General features: G+C 36.1%; 1 protein-coding gene across 3 annotated transcripts in view; it reads left to right on the top strand.

The window, feature by feature from the left end:
• Window positions 1-12,500, top strand: part of cskl (c-src tyrosine kinase-like) — a 30,759-nt gene that overhangs the window by 51 nt on the left and 18,208 nt on the right. The window contains exons 1-5 of one of the 3 annotated variants that reach the window (XM_073930119.1): window positions 1-22; window positions 7,730-7,853; window positions 9,111-9,174; window positions 9,874-9,987; window positions 11,676-11,788. The exon at window positions 1-22 is cut by the window's left edge and continues 51 nt beyond it. In XM_073930119.1, coding sequence (XP_073786220.1) covers window positions 9,160-9,174; window positions 9,874-9,987; window positions 11,676-11,788 — 242 coding nt within the window. In that variant the 5' untranslated portion in view covers window positions 1-22; window positions 7,730-7,853; window positions 9,111-9,159. Of the gene's footprint in view, window positions 23-7,729; window positions 7,854-9,110; window positions 9,175-9,849; window positions 9,988-11,675; window positions 11,789-12,500 lie in introns of those variants that run through there. The other 2 variants (XM_073930118.1, XM_073930117.1) reach the window with 2 other exon arrangements.

The following is a 12,500-nucleotide window of genomic DNA, read 5'->3' as shown; positions in this document are numbered from 1 at the left end:
CGCTGGATATGAGCCGCGCTGGGTGAGTGAATGTTTTATACTTAATCTCTCTGTATGTGTGTGTGTGTGTGTGTGTGTGTGTGTGTGTGTGTGTGTGGATCATCTGCTCGTCCACAGGTGATGCGCGTGCTCTAAATCTGATCGAGTTTTGATCACACTCATCCTCCACCACACTAAACTGTGCTGCTGTGAGCTTATATACTGCTGTGAGCATGCATTTCTGTACTATGTTGTGTTTAAAAGACCATACTATCAGTCATTGAGTTGGATTTATAGTCACACATTCAGACTTTCTCCTTGGTAATATAATGTCTGAAAAGTATTGCAAATAGGGACATCATGACTGTCCGAGTACAGCAGTGTTCACAGTCAGATAAACTGTGCTAATGGTGTTTTAAAGTCATGCTTGCATGCAAATTCAGACTGAATATTGAAAGTATTGTGGTAAACAGTGTTAATGAACAGTTGCATTTACTAAATAATCTCTATTCGCCTGTTTAAATTCTGCTTTACATCTTAAATCCTTAAGTTATATTAATATGTTGATGATTTTCTTTTTAAAACTATGTACATTTACAGAGCTTTACTTTGTGTTAAATCATCTTTGCATCAAAGTACAATCAGTCCCACTCTGTTTGTTTTTTAAAGAGGTAAAGTTGGTTTTATATTCACACATTCGCTCATTTAGAAGTCTCTATATTGTTTACCATGTTACTTTGAATATTCGATTGGAATTAGCATGCAAGTGTGACTTCTAAACAACATTAACGCTGTTTATTTAACTGTGAACAATGTTGTACTTTAATAGTCATTGGCTGCTTATTTGATTTCGCTATTTAGAGTTTGCAATTAATACTTTAATGAAATTATATCATAAGGGGAAAGTCTGAATGTGCGAATATAAAACCAACTTTACCTCTATTTGTTTTTTCTGATCGTCTTGATAACACTACCTTGGAGTTTTTACTTGTTTTAGTTATTTTTTTTAATTAAACACTTTATTGAAGTCGTAATTCTGAATATAAATCAAAGCCTGCCTCATTAAATTGCATTAGACGCACATATTGAGATGAAGTTGGTCTAATAGTTACACATTCAGACTGTTGCATTTAATAAAACCCTGAAGCAGAATTTAATCCGGTCAGATTCGTTTTAAATGCAATTTTTTCAGGCAAAGTCTATGAAATATCAGGTCTGAATTTGCATGTTAGTATGACTTCAACACAACATTAGCACCGTTTAGTTGACTGTAAATAATCCTGTACTTTGACCGTTATTAGCTGCTGATATTATTACAGTAGTTAGAATACTTTTCAGACGTTATATTATTAAGGAGAAAGTCGGAATGTGTGGCTATACATGCAAACTCCACACAGAAACACCAACTGACCCAGCCGGGACTCGAACCAGCGACCTTCTTGCCGTGAGGCCACAGTGCTAACCACTGAGCCACCTATGCTTTGATGATGATTTCACAACAGAATGCTTTCCTAATGCAGGGGTTCTCAAAGTGGGGGTCGGGACCCCTCGAGGGGTCGCGGGACAATGAAGGAGGGTCGCCTGGTGATTTAAAAAAATCAATTTATTATTATTATTAAATCATATAAGAATGACCATATTTTATCCATAACCTACTGAAGAGAAAAATATAGTCGTTTATAATTACTATATAGTTACTATATTGGATTGCGACCCCAGTGGTAATTACATTATATTAAAGACACAGCAATAGCGTCAGATGCAGCAGATTGATTTTATAACACCAGGTTAAAGTTTCTGGCCCATTTACAGCACTGACATTAAACGAAGAATGTATTGGTGTGTGTGTGACATTGCATGCAAGGTTTCTGTATTCATTACCAGGATATTGGGGGTCGCGAGTCACTGGCATCGTCATATTAGGTGTCGCAGGCTGAAAAGTTTGGGAACCCCTGTCCTATTGTGATGTGCTGTAATCTCTTGTCAAATTTTCACTCTTGATGAATAGTTTGTGCATGTTGTCTTTGCTTGGCTTGCTGTGTTATTAGTTGTTCGAAAGGCCACAGCTACTTGACATATTTGACAGAGCTTTGGGTATGTAAATGGTCAACTAATGAAACAAATGTTCGTCTTGTCAGTCTCGTGTTTAAACATGTTCACTGTGCTGTGTTTCAGCTTGAAAAGTCTCCTGCTTTCAGTGTATAGTGAAGATTAGGGCTGCACGAATAATCGGAAAAAGATCACCATCTCAATTCAACCCTACACTCGATCTTAGGGCGCACTCACACTATGCTATCCGTACCGTGCCTAGGCCTGTTTCCCGGATCATTCAATAATATCCAGCTGCAGGCCCGCAGAACCACACACGATTTAGGCACACACAATCTAGGACACACAATCTAGGCAAACCATATATGGTAACTAACTCTTTACACTGTAAAAAATGGCCGTGATTTCAACGGTAAAAAACTGTAAAAATGCTACAGTACAAATCCATAACCTGGTTAACGGTATGTTTCCTTAATATATACGGCAAATAACCGTAAATTGACTTTCCCAGAATTCCCTGCATGGCACATAACTTTTTATGCATTTTATTGACATTAATATGGATGTTTTTAGTTGTTTCCCCAATAAGTAATGTACATTAGAGATTGATGTGACATCTAATGTTGATAAACAATGTTTATTTCATGACTTTAATTTTATGCGTGTCACCATACTGGTGTTTAGTAGCTGTGTGAATGACACTGAGCACCTTCTATATGCTGATACTCTTTCTGCTTGTGGGAGAAGGTGATTGTGATGAGCATTGGCTCATTATGTAACTTCCTCATCATCACCTGCATGTGGGTGTGCTAACGTGTCTAACTGTGTAACAAAAGATGTGTAGATGTTGATCATTCAAAATACAGACATATTACCTCTATAAATTAATAAAATATGGTAATTTACCATAAAAATGAAAAATTACTTTTACGGTTTGTACCGTGTTTTTAACGGTAAAGTACTGGCAACCACAGCTGCCGTTTTTTTTACCATAAATTTTACGGATTTATTTTTTACAGTGTGGCACTATCGCCACCTATTGAATTTCACAAGTACGGTTTCCCATTTCAGTCATTATTATTATTATTATTAATAAATTGTAACGATCATTTTAACATCTCTGCAGTTTCTGAACTCAAATTATGTAAATAAAAAAAATTGGTTAAAGACACTTACGACTTTATTCATGCGTCCACATACACAAAGAAAACATCATAGACCGTCTAATTGTTGGATTAAGTGTAATAAACTAATTCAAGCTCTTAATATTATCATACTTGGTTAAAATCACTTTGTTGTAAAATATAAAAAGCAAACAATAATGTCACTTTAAAATAAATTAGCCTACTAGTTAATCATTTGAACAATATATATAGTTAACTGATTATCTGATTATAATTATAAGTTTATATATAAAATACTATCTTTTATTAAACTGTCACAGCTGTTTATATATATATATATATATATATATATATATATATATATATATATATATATATATATATATATATATATATATTAATAGTTAATTTGTTCCTATTGCTAAATTTTGGTTTAAAAACAATGTATTGCTTACTATAAATTACTACAGTATTAAATGTGGGAAACCATTAATTAAAAGATTATTAGAAAGTTTAGCAAATAAACACTATTAAATCACTTGAGTAAATATGAATATAGTGTTATAAATTTGTTACGTGTAAAAAGATTTTTATTACATATAATGTATTATTGCCTATATTAACTTGCTATTATTTTCTTCATCATAAATTAATCCATTATATAAATTAAACCTGTCCAAATGAGATCGTTCAGCAAGGCCAGCAAACAAGTATCTACAAAATTATTGTCAGATAATAATGACTGATCAGCTATAATGACTGATAAAAACTGTTCAGTCTATTTATATTGAATGGCGATCAGAAACACGGCTCTCCATTCGGCCGTCTCGATTGCAATATTTGTGAAATAAAGTAAAGTAAACACTATTGTTTATTGTGTACAATATTTATTAAACATATATATCAAAATGTATCGATGACGATGTTCAAAAAGACGTTAATAACATTAACATCCGTCGTAACCATATATGGTTTGCCTAGATTGTGTGTCCTAGATTGTGTGTGCCTAAATCGTGTGTGGTTCTATCTCAGATCGTTTGAGAAGTGTGAGTGTGTTGAATCGGGCTCAGGCACGGTTCACTTGGCCGGCCCTGGCCAAGTCAATACTTGACTGGGGCTTCAGCGTCAACGCTTGACTGAAGGCGTGTCTGAATTTGGGGCTGAAGCGATTGTCATAGCAGCGTCAGCCAATGAAATTCAGTCAGCAATAGGCCACTGTCTAGCTGGTGTATTTGCATACAGTGATCTTGAAGGCAAACTACACTGGATAACATCATTTACAAGCTTCCGTCTGCCTTGACTAACATTGCAAAGTTACTGAAAACTGCATCGGAGGATTGGGACATAAAATGAAAGGACCTTGTAACAGACAACGCGTCAAACAAGACGGTGGCAGCACAGCTGGTCGGCATGTTGCATGTAAATGTTTCACGCATGCCATTAATCTCACCTTAATAAACTACCGCAGTTTGTGTTCATTAAACAGTAAGATTGATTAGTGAATCCATATGAAGCAGTCCCCTAAATGTTCGTCTCGTCTTCAGTTTCAGGCTCAGGCGCACTTTGCACTCACACTACAAGCGTACCTGCAGGGGCGCAACTGCACATTTACTGATGGGAATGCGGCTTCAACTTTTGCGCGCCCCCCTTCAATCCAACTATATTTTTAACAGGCAAGTGATAAAATGTGGAAAAAGTTTCCATCAGTAAATTAAAGATATTTTTTCATAAAGATATCAATATGCTTAAAAAAATACAGTTTCTCAGTTCTGAACACAACTGAAATAGTATGAAGTAGTAAAAGGTATAATTACATTAAGCATGTTAAGTCGCAAAGAAATGCATCTCATACCACCCCAAATTTCTTCTCAATTTAATTTTCCCTCACTAAATGATTATATCACCTTGACTAGCCTTGCTTTTGGACTTTTTGTACTACATTTGTCAAAACAAAATGATAGACATGGGAGTCCTAAAGAGCAAAAGAACATTGCAATTACTTCTCACATGCATACTGTGAGAAGTGCAAGGTCTGTCTTTGCAAGAACATTTGACTGAAACTGCTAAAGGTTAAATAAAAAAGACTGTCAAATGTTTAGTGTAAAAAAAAAAAAAACAGAAACAAACAAATGTTATATTTAATTGAAATGTTATAACTTTATTTGTAGCTAAAATTAAAAAAGTTTTGAGCTAAGAAGTTACCAAAAGGCCTGATGAATCAATATGATACATAATAAATTCATAAAAACATGTATATGGTATGAAAAATGGGGGTGGGTGGTTAAATGATTTTTTTAATTTAATAAAATACAATATTATACGCGTATAAAATGCTAAATAAATATTTTTAACATATATAAATATATATATATATATATATATATATATATATATATATATATATATATATATATATATATATATATATATATTATTTGAAACTTTTAATATGGATAATTTCAAAAATAGTTTTGGCACAATGGCGCCCCCCATGTGTGGCGCCCTTATGCGCCGCATATACTGCATACCCCCTTTTTGCGCCACTGCGTACCTGTGAACCGCGCTCTGAGCCTGATTCAGCACACTCGCACTTCTCAAACCATACAGGAAACGGGCCTGGGCACGGTTCAGATAGCATAGTGTGAGTACACCCTTAAAGAAATACAACCTGCTTAGCTAGTTAGAAAATTTAAAGTAGCACCAGTAAAGCGACCAACCCTACATCCCATAATGCAGTTCACCACCGCAAATAAACCAAAAACACACACTAAATACAGACACTGATCATCAGCGGAGATGCTTAACAGTGGAGTCCTGCGTGACTGAAGGGATGCAGTATAGTGAATTTGATGCTTTTGCTGGATGTGTGTGCGTGCGTGCGTGTGCGTGTGTGTGTGTTATCTGATTCTCTCTCTGACCTTCTGCCTTTCTTCTCCAACCTCGATGCTCCAGTTTTAGAGTTAAAAATGCAGTCTGTGATGTTTATCTGGTGTGTGTGTGTGTGTGTGTGTGTGTGTGTGTGTGTGTGTGTGTGTGTGTGTGTGTGTGTGTGTGTGTGTGTGTGTGTGTGTGTGTGCGCGCAGGATCTTTTACACAGTTTCTTGAGCTTGATTGAGAGTAAAGGTGACGGCTGACGTTCCATCACGCTCATCTTTAGCTCTCCTGTTTGTTGTTCGCTGCCTGTATTAAGTGTGTTCAGGCTTTGCTCTTCCTGCGTCTCTGCTGTCTGTGGTCTGAAGATCTTCCTGAAAGGCTCTTTGTTAATTGTCCCCAATTTAAAACTAAACTCTCAAGGTGTTCACTGATCTCTGCTGAGCTTCATGTTCAGTGTTTTATTATTATTATTATTATTATTATTATTATTATTATTATTATTATTATTATTATTATTATTATTATTATTATTATATCAGTAGTGCTGGAGATGTGGCAAACATTTATATCACAATGTATTTCTGAATTTCAGTCGAGACAATATTTTATGATTATAGTTTACTTAAGAACTCAAGCGTAGTAGCTTGTTGGTAATGTGTGTGTGCGTGCATGCATGCGTGTGTGTGTGCTGTTGTGCATTTTGTGTGTGTGTATGTGTATTTGTACATTGTGTGTCTATGCATCGTGTTTGTGTGTTTGTGCGTTGTGTATCCATGTATGTGTGTGTTTTCGTGCATTGTGTGTGCGTGTGTATTTGTGCATTATTGTATTTGTGTGTTTCTGCATTGTGTGTGTGTGTCTATGCATTGTCTTTGTGTGTGTTTCTGTGCATTGTGTATTTGTGTGCACATTGTCTTTGTGTGTGTCATTTTGTTTGCTTATTGTGTCTTTGTGTGTGTGTGTGTGTGTGTGTGTGTGTGTGTGTGTGTGTGTGTGTGTGTGTGTGTGTGTGTGTGTGTGTGTGTGTGTGTGTGTGTGTGTGTGTCTGTGTCTGTGCCCGTGCGCGCGCGTGTGTGTTGCGTGTCTTTGTTTGGGTTTCTATGCGTTATGTATATGTGTGCACGCCTTGTTTGTGTGTTGTGTGTGCTTGGGTGCATTTTGTGTGTACATCGTTTTTTTTTTGTGTGTGTGTGTGTGTGTGTGTGTGTGTGTGTGTGTGTGTGTGTGTGTGTGTGTGTGTGTGTGTGTGTGTGTGTGTGTGTGTGTGTGTCCGTCCGTGTGTGTGTGTGTGTCCGTGTGTGTGTGCGTGTGTGTATGCGTGTGCATGTCCGCTTGTGTTTTTATCTGTGTGTTGTGTGTCTGTGTGTGTGATGGAGGAACACAGTTGCTGTTTTAATTATTCAGTGCTGCTCCATTATTCATGACCTCTGCTTCACACACACACTACTGAGAGATCACACACACTCTGAGGAATTGCGCTTTCCAACAGATTTAAAGAGCTCAGTGTGTGTGTGTGTGTGTGTGTGTGTGTGTGTGTGTGTGCATGTCTGTGTGTAAAGCGACGTCTGTTTCTTACTCATTCTGCTGTTTGTGGGTTGTATTTTGAGATATAATCTAGAGAACACGGTCATTTGTCAAAATAAAAGCTCATTCAGGCTCCAGATAATAAATGAAATGGGAATAATCACTGTTTTTTTGTGCAGCCGGGTACTAATTGATCCACTGACCGGTACTGGTCTGCTACCCGGGGTTTGAGGACCACTGCTTTACAAGACTGTTCTGGTTGTTGCTAGAAGGGATACAGCTGTGTCTGGAACTTGATGAGAAGTATTTAGCATATTCATTAAATTACCCATCATTCATTCATTCATTCATTCATTTTCTTGTCAGCTTAGTGCCTTTATTAATCCGGGGTCACCACAGCGGAATGAACTGCCTACTTATCCAGCAAGTTTTTACTCAGCGGATGCCCTTCCAGCCGCAACCCATCTCTGGGAAACATCCACACACATAGTCCTTAAACAAGCACTGAGCTTACAGAGCATCCTTAAAATGCATCTTAAAAGGATGAGTCTGACTGCATTTCAGCCCTTCATTATCACCATTTCTTCCATGCTGAGTGTGTAAAGCACCAATACACACACACACACACACACACACACACACACGTTTTTTATTTTGCAGCTCAGTAGCTGATTTTCTCCTCGTGTCTATATTCAGGGAATCCTCTGATTCAAAAGCACACACACACACACACACACACACACACACACGCACACTCTGTAATACACATTCTGATATAAATAGCTCTGTTCGCGTGAAGTAGTGAGGATGAAACGCTCATCTGATCATGTGATCATGATGCTTTATGAATGATGAGAAATTGTGTGTGTGTGTGTGTGTGTGTGTGTGTGTGTGTGTGTGTGTGTGTGTGTGTGTGTGTGTGTGTGTGTGTGTGTGTGTGTGTGTTATATTCTAACACATTCGCCTCACTCATTATCTCAGTGTTCTCCATCTGTTTCTAAAATATAGATGTGAAGTATAGATGAGTTGAGGGATTTTGCGTGTGTGTGTGTTGTTATTAACATTTATTAATCTGATGTTTATATTTTATTTTAGGTTCATTTAAATAAAAAAATACCACTGATAAATATGAAGGCATCATTTCTCTTTTGTGCACGTGCGCATGTGTGCACGTGTGTGTGCGCGTGTGTGCGTGCGTGCGTGCGTGTGTGAATGTGAGAGAGAGAGAGAGAGAGAGACCACAACCTGTTAACCACACACACACTTTCTCTTTTCTTTGCTGTTCTCTGTAGTGTGTGTGTGTGTGTGTGTGTGTGTGTGTCATACTCTTGTCTTGTTTTCACTTTCTGGTGGTTTGAGAGCATCATGGGGGACATTACGTCACACACATACACTAACACAGAGAGCGAGAGACACTTAAGGCCGTTATACTCTTAATAATATCTGATCAGAACACACACACACACACACACACACACACACACACACACACACACACACACACACACACACACACACACTGCTCTGACTGACTGTGTTCTGTATGTGTTTTGTCTTCAGCTCTGATGATTTTCTTCAGTGACACTCAGAGACTCCAGCATCATTCAGCATGTCTGCTCTACAGGTACACACACACACACACACACACACACACACACACACACACACACATTTCTGTACATAAAAAATATATATATATATATATATATATATATATAATATATATATAATCATGATTGATTATTAATTTTCATCACATGACTCTTTTAACAGATTTATTAGTGTCTTATTTTAATAAACAGTTTATATTTTGGATCAGGGAAATTGGGATTTTTGTGGGGCTGTGTGTGTGCGCGTGCGTGCGTGTGCGAGTGTGTGTGTGTGTGTGTTTATTTCACATTTGTACCATGATGTTTTACTTTACAAAGTTAAATGTAGCATTATTAGGGTTATTTATTTACTCTATATTACATACTTTTTCACTTAACTCTAAAGGTGCATCTGGTGCATTTGTTTAATCCATTTAAAGGTATATATTTTGTGTAATTAACAGTGCTGGGCAGAGCTTAATCGGGTCCAAAATTTGTGTATATGTAATACCACACATGCACAACTAAAACTATACAAATGTGTTAAAATATAAATAATAAATATAGGCTTAAGTTGTCAACTCAAACTTTTATTTTTTATGCAATTATTTGTCCACAGCACTAATAAATAATGTTATTCGTTTATTTGAATTAGTTTATTGATGTAATTGTAGTTAATTGATCATGTTTATTGTATTTAAGTGTGTGTGATGTCTGGTCTGCTGTGTGTTCAGGACTCGTGGCCGTCCGGCACAGAATGTGTCGCCAAATATAATTTCCAGGGCAGCACTGATCAGGACCTGCCCTTCTGCAAAGGAGACCTGCTGACCATCATCGGTGTAACCCAGGTAACGGCCAATCAGGAGCCTCAATGTCTACGCTACTTATTTATTCTGCTGTGCGTTTTCTTTATTTCTTGAAGTATTTTTTAACTTGAATGATATTTGTTTTTTTATTTAAGAGCAAATTAACCATTTGATTTGATTGATTATTATTTATTTTTTTGATTGTTTGATTGATTGATTATTTTATTTTTTAAATGATTATTTTATTGATTGATTGATTGATTTTTTTGACTGTTTGATTTGATTGATTATTTTATTTTTTGATTGATTGATTTTATTTGATTATAATTTTATTTTTGCTTGATTAATTTGATTGATTGATTATTTTATTTTTTGCTTGGTTGATTTGATTGATTGATTGATTGATTGATTGTTTTTTTTTCTGGTTGATTTGATTGGTGAATTGATTGATTGATTGATTGATTGATTGATTGATTGATTGTTTTTTTCTGGTTGATTTGATTGGTGAATTGATTTTTGATTGATTGGTTGGCTGATATATTTAATTGATTTGTTTGATGTATTGGCTAGTTGGCTGGTTAATTGATTTGGTTGGTTGGATGATAATTTTTGTAAGTTTTTTTTTTGCTATATTGATTAATTGATTGTTGGTTATTGATTGCTAATTGATTTAGTTTGCTTGGTTGATTTTGATCGTTTGATTTATTTGATTGATTTTATTTATTTGATTTATTGCTGGTTGATTAATTAGTTTGGCTGATTGATTGATTTACTGGTTGGCTGGCTGATTGATTGATTTACTGGATGGTTGATTAGCTGGTTGGTTTATTGATTGGCTGGTTGGATGGCTGGCTGATTGATTTAACAATTAACTGGTTGGCTTATTGATTAATTAAATGGTTGGTTGGTTGATTGACTGGCTGGCTGGTTGGCTGGCTGATTTATTGATTTATCGGTTGGTTGGTTGGTTGGTTGGTTGGATGTTTGGTTGGTTGAGTAGCTGGATTGTTGGCTGTCTGGCTGATTGATTGATTTATTAGTCAGCCTAACAGTTTATTGATTGGTTGGTTGGTTGGCCGGCTGATTCATTGATTCATTTACTGATTCCTTTATTGATTAATTGTTTGGTTGTTTGGCTGATTTATTGATTTACTGGTTAACTGGTTGGCTTGTTGGTTGGTTGGTTAGCTGGATGGTTGGCTGGCTGATTGGTTGATTTGTTTGGCTGGATGGCTGGCTGTTTGGCTGGCTGGCTGATTGGTTGATTGGATGGTTGGTTCGTTGGCTGATTGATTGATTTACTGGTTAACTGGTTAGCTTATTGGTTGGTTAGTTGGTTGATTAGCTGGATGGTTGGCTGGTTGATTGATTGATTTACTAGTTAGCCTACCAGTTCATTGGTTGGTTGTTTGATTGGCTGATTCAATGGTTTATTGATTGGTTGGTTGATTGATTGGCTGTTTGGCTGGCTGATTGATTAATTTACTGGTTAACTGGTTGGTTGGTTGGTTGGTTGGTTGGTTGGTTGGTTGGATTTTTTGATGGCTGATTGATTGATTTACTAGTTAGCCTACCAGTTTATTAATTGATTGGTTGGTTAATCGGCTGGTTTGTTGGCCGGCTGATTGATATATTGATTTACTGATTGGCTTTTTGATTGGTTTGTTGGTTAGCCGGCTGATTAATTGATTTACTGGTTGTTTGATTGATTGATATTTTGCTTGATTCAGGACCCAAACTGGTATAAAGCGAAGAATGCGGTTGGCCGCGAGGGAATGATTCCAGCAAACTACGTTCAGAAGAGGGAAGGAGTGAAGTCTGGAGGAAAACTGAGCCTGATGCCGTGAGTTCAGACACTCATTACTCTGAGGAGGAGGAGGAACTGCGCTGCTCACACATATGAAATATGATGAATCTGAATAATGCAAAACAGAAATATGACAAATAGAATATGCAAAACATACATTTAAATGCCCCAGATAAAATATGTAAAGTTTAAATGCTACATAAGAAATATGCAAAACAGAAATGTGACAAACAGAATATGCAAATGGAATATAAAAAATATATAATATGCAAATGGAATATGACAAATAGAATATCCAAAATGTAAATATGGCAAATGGAATATACAAATAGAATATGACAAATATAATATGCAAATGGAAATGACAAATAGAATATGCAAAGCGGAAATATGACAAACAGAATATGCAAAACGAAAATATGACAAATTGAATATGCAAATGGAAAATGACAAATAGAATATGCAAATGGAAAATGACAAATAGAATATGCAAATGGAAAATGACAAATAGAATATGCAAAATGGAATATGACAAACAGAATATGCAAATGGAAAATGACAAATAGAATATGCAAATGGAAAATGACAAATAGAATATGCAAATGGAAAATGACAAATAGAATTTGCAAAATGGAATATGACAAACAGAATATGCAAATGGAAAATGACAAATAGAATATGCAAATGGAAAATGACAAATAGAATATGCAAATGGAAAATGACAAATAGAATATGCAAATGGAAAATG

This window comes from Danio rerio, chromosome 18 (genome assembly GCF_049306965.1).
Source record: "Danio rerio strain Tuebingen ecotype United States chromosome 18, GRCz12tu, whole genome shotgun sequence".
NCBI lineage: Eukaryota > Metazoa > Chordata > Actinopteri > Cypriniformes > Danionidae > Danio > Danio rerio.
Note: the sequence above shows the minus strand (reverse complement) of the source record. Positions and strands in the feature narration are given on the sequence as shown.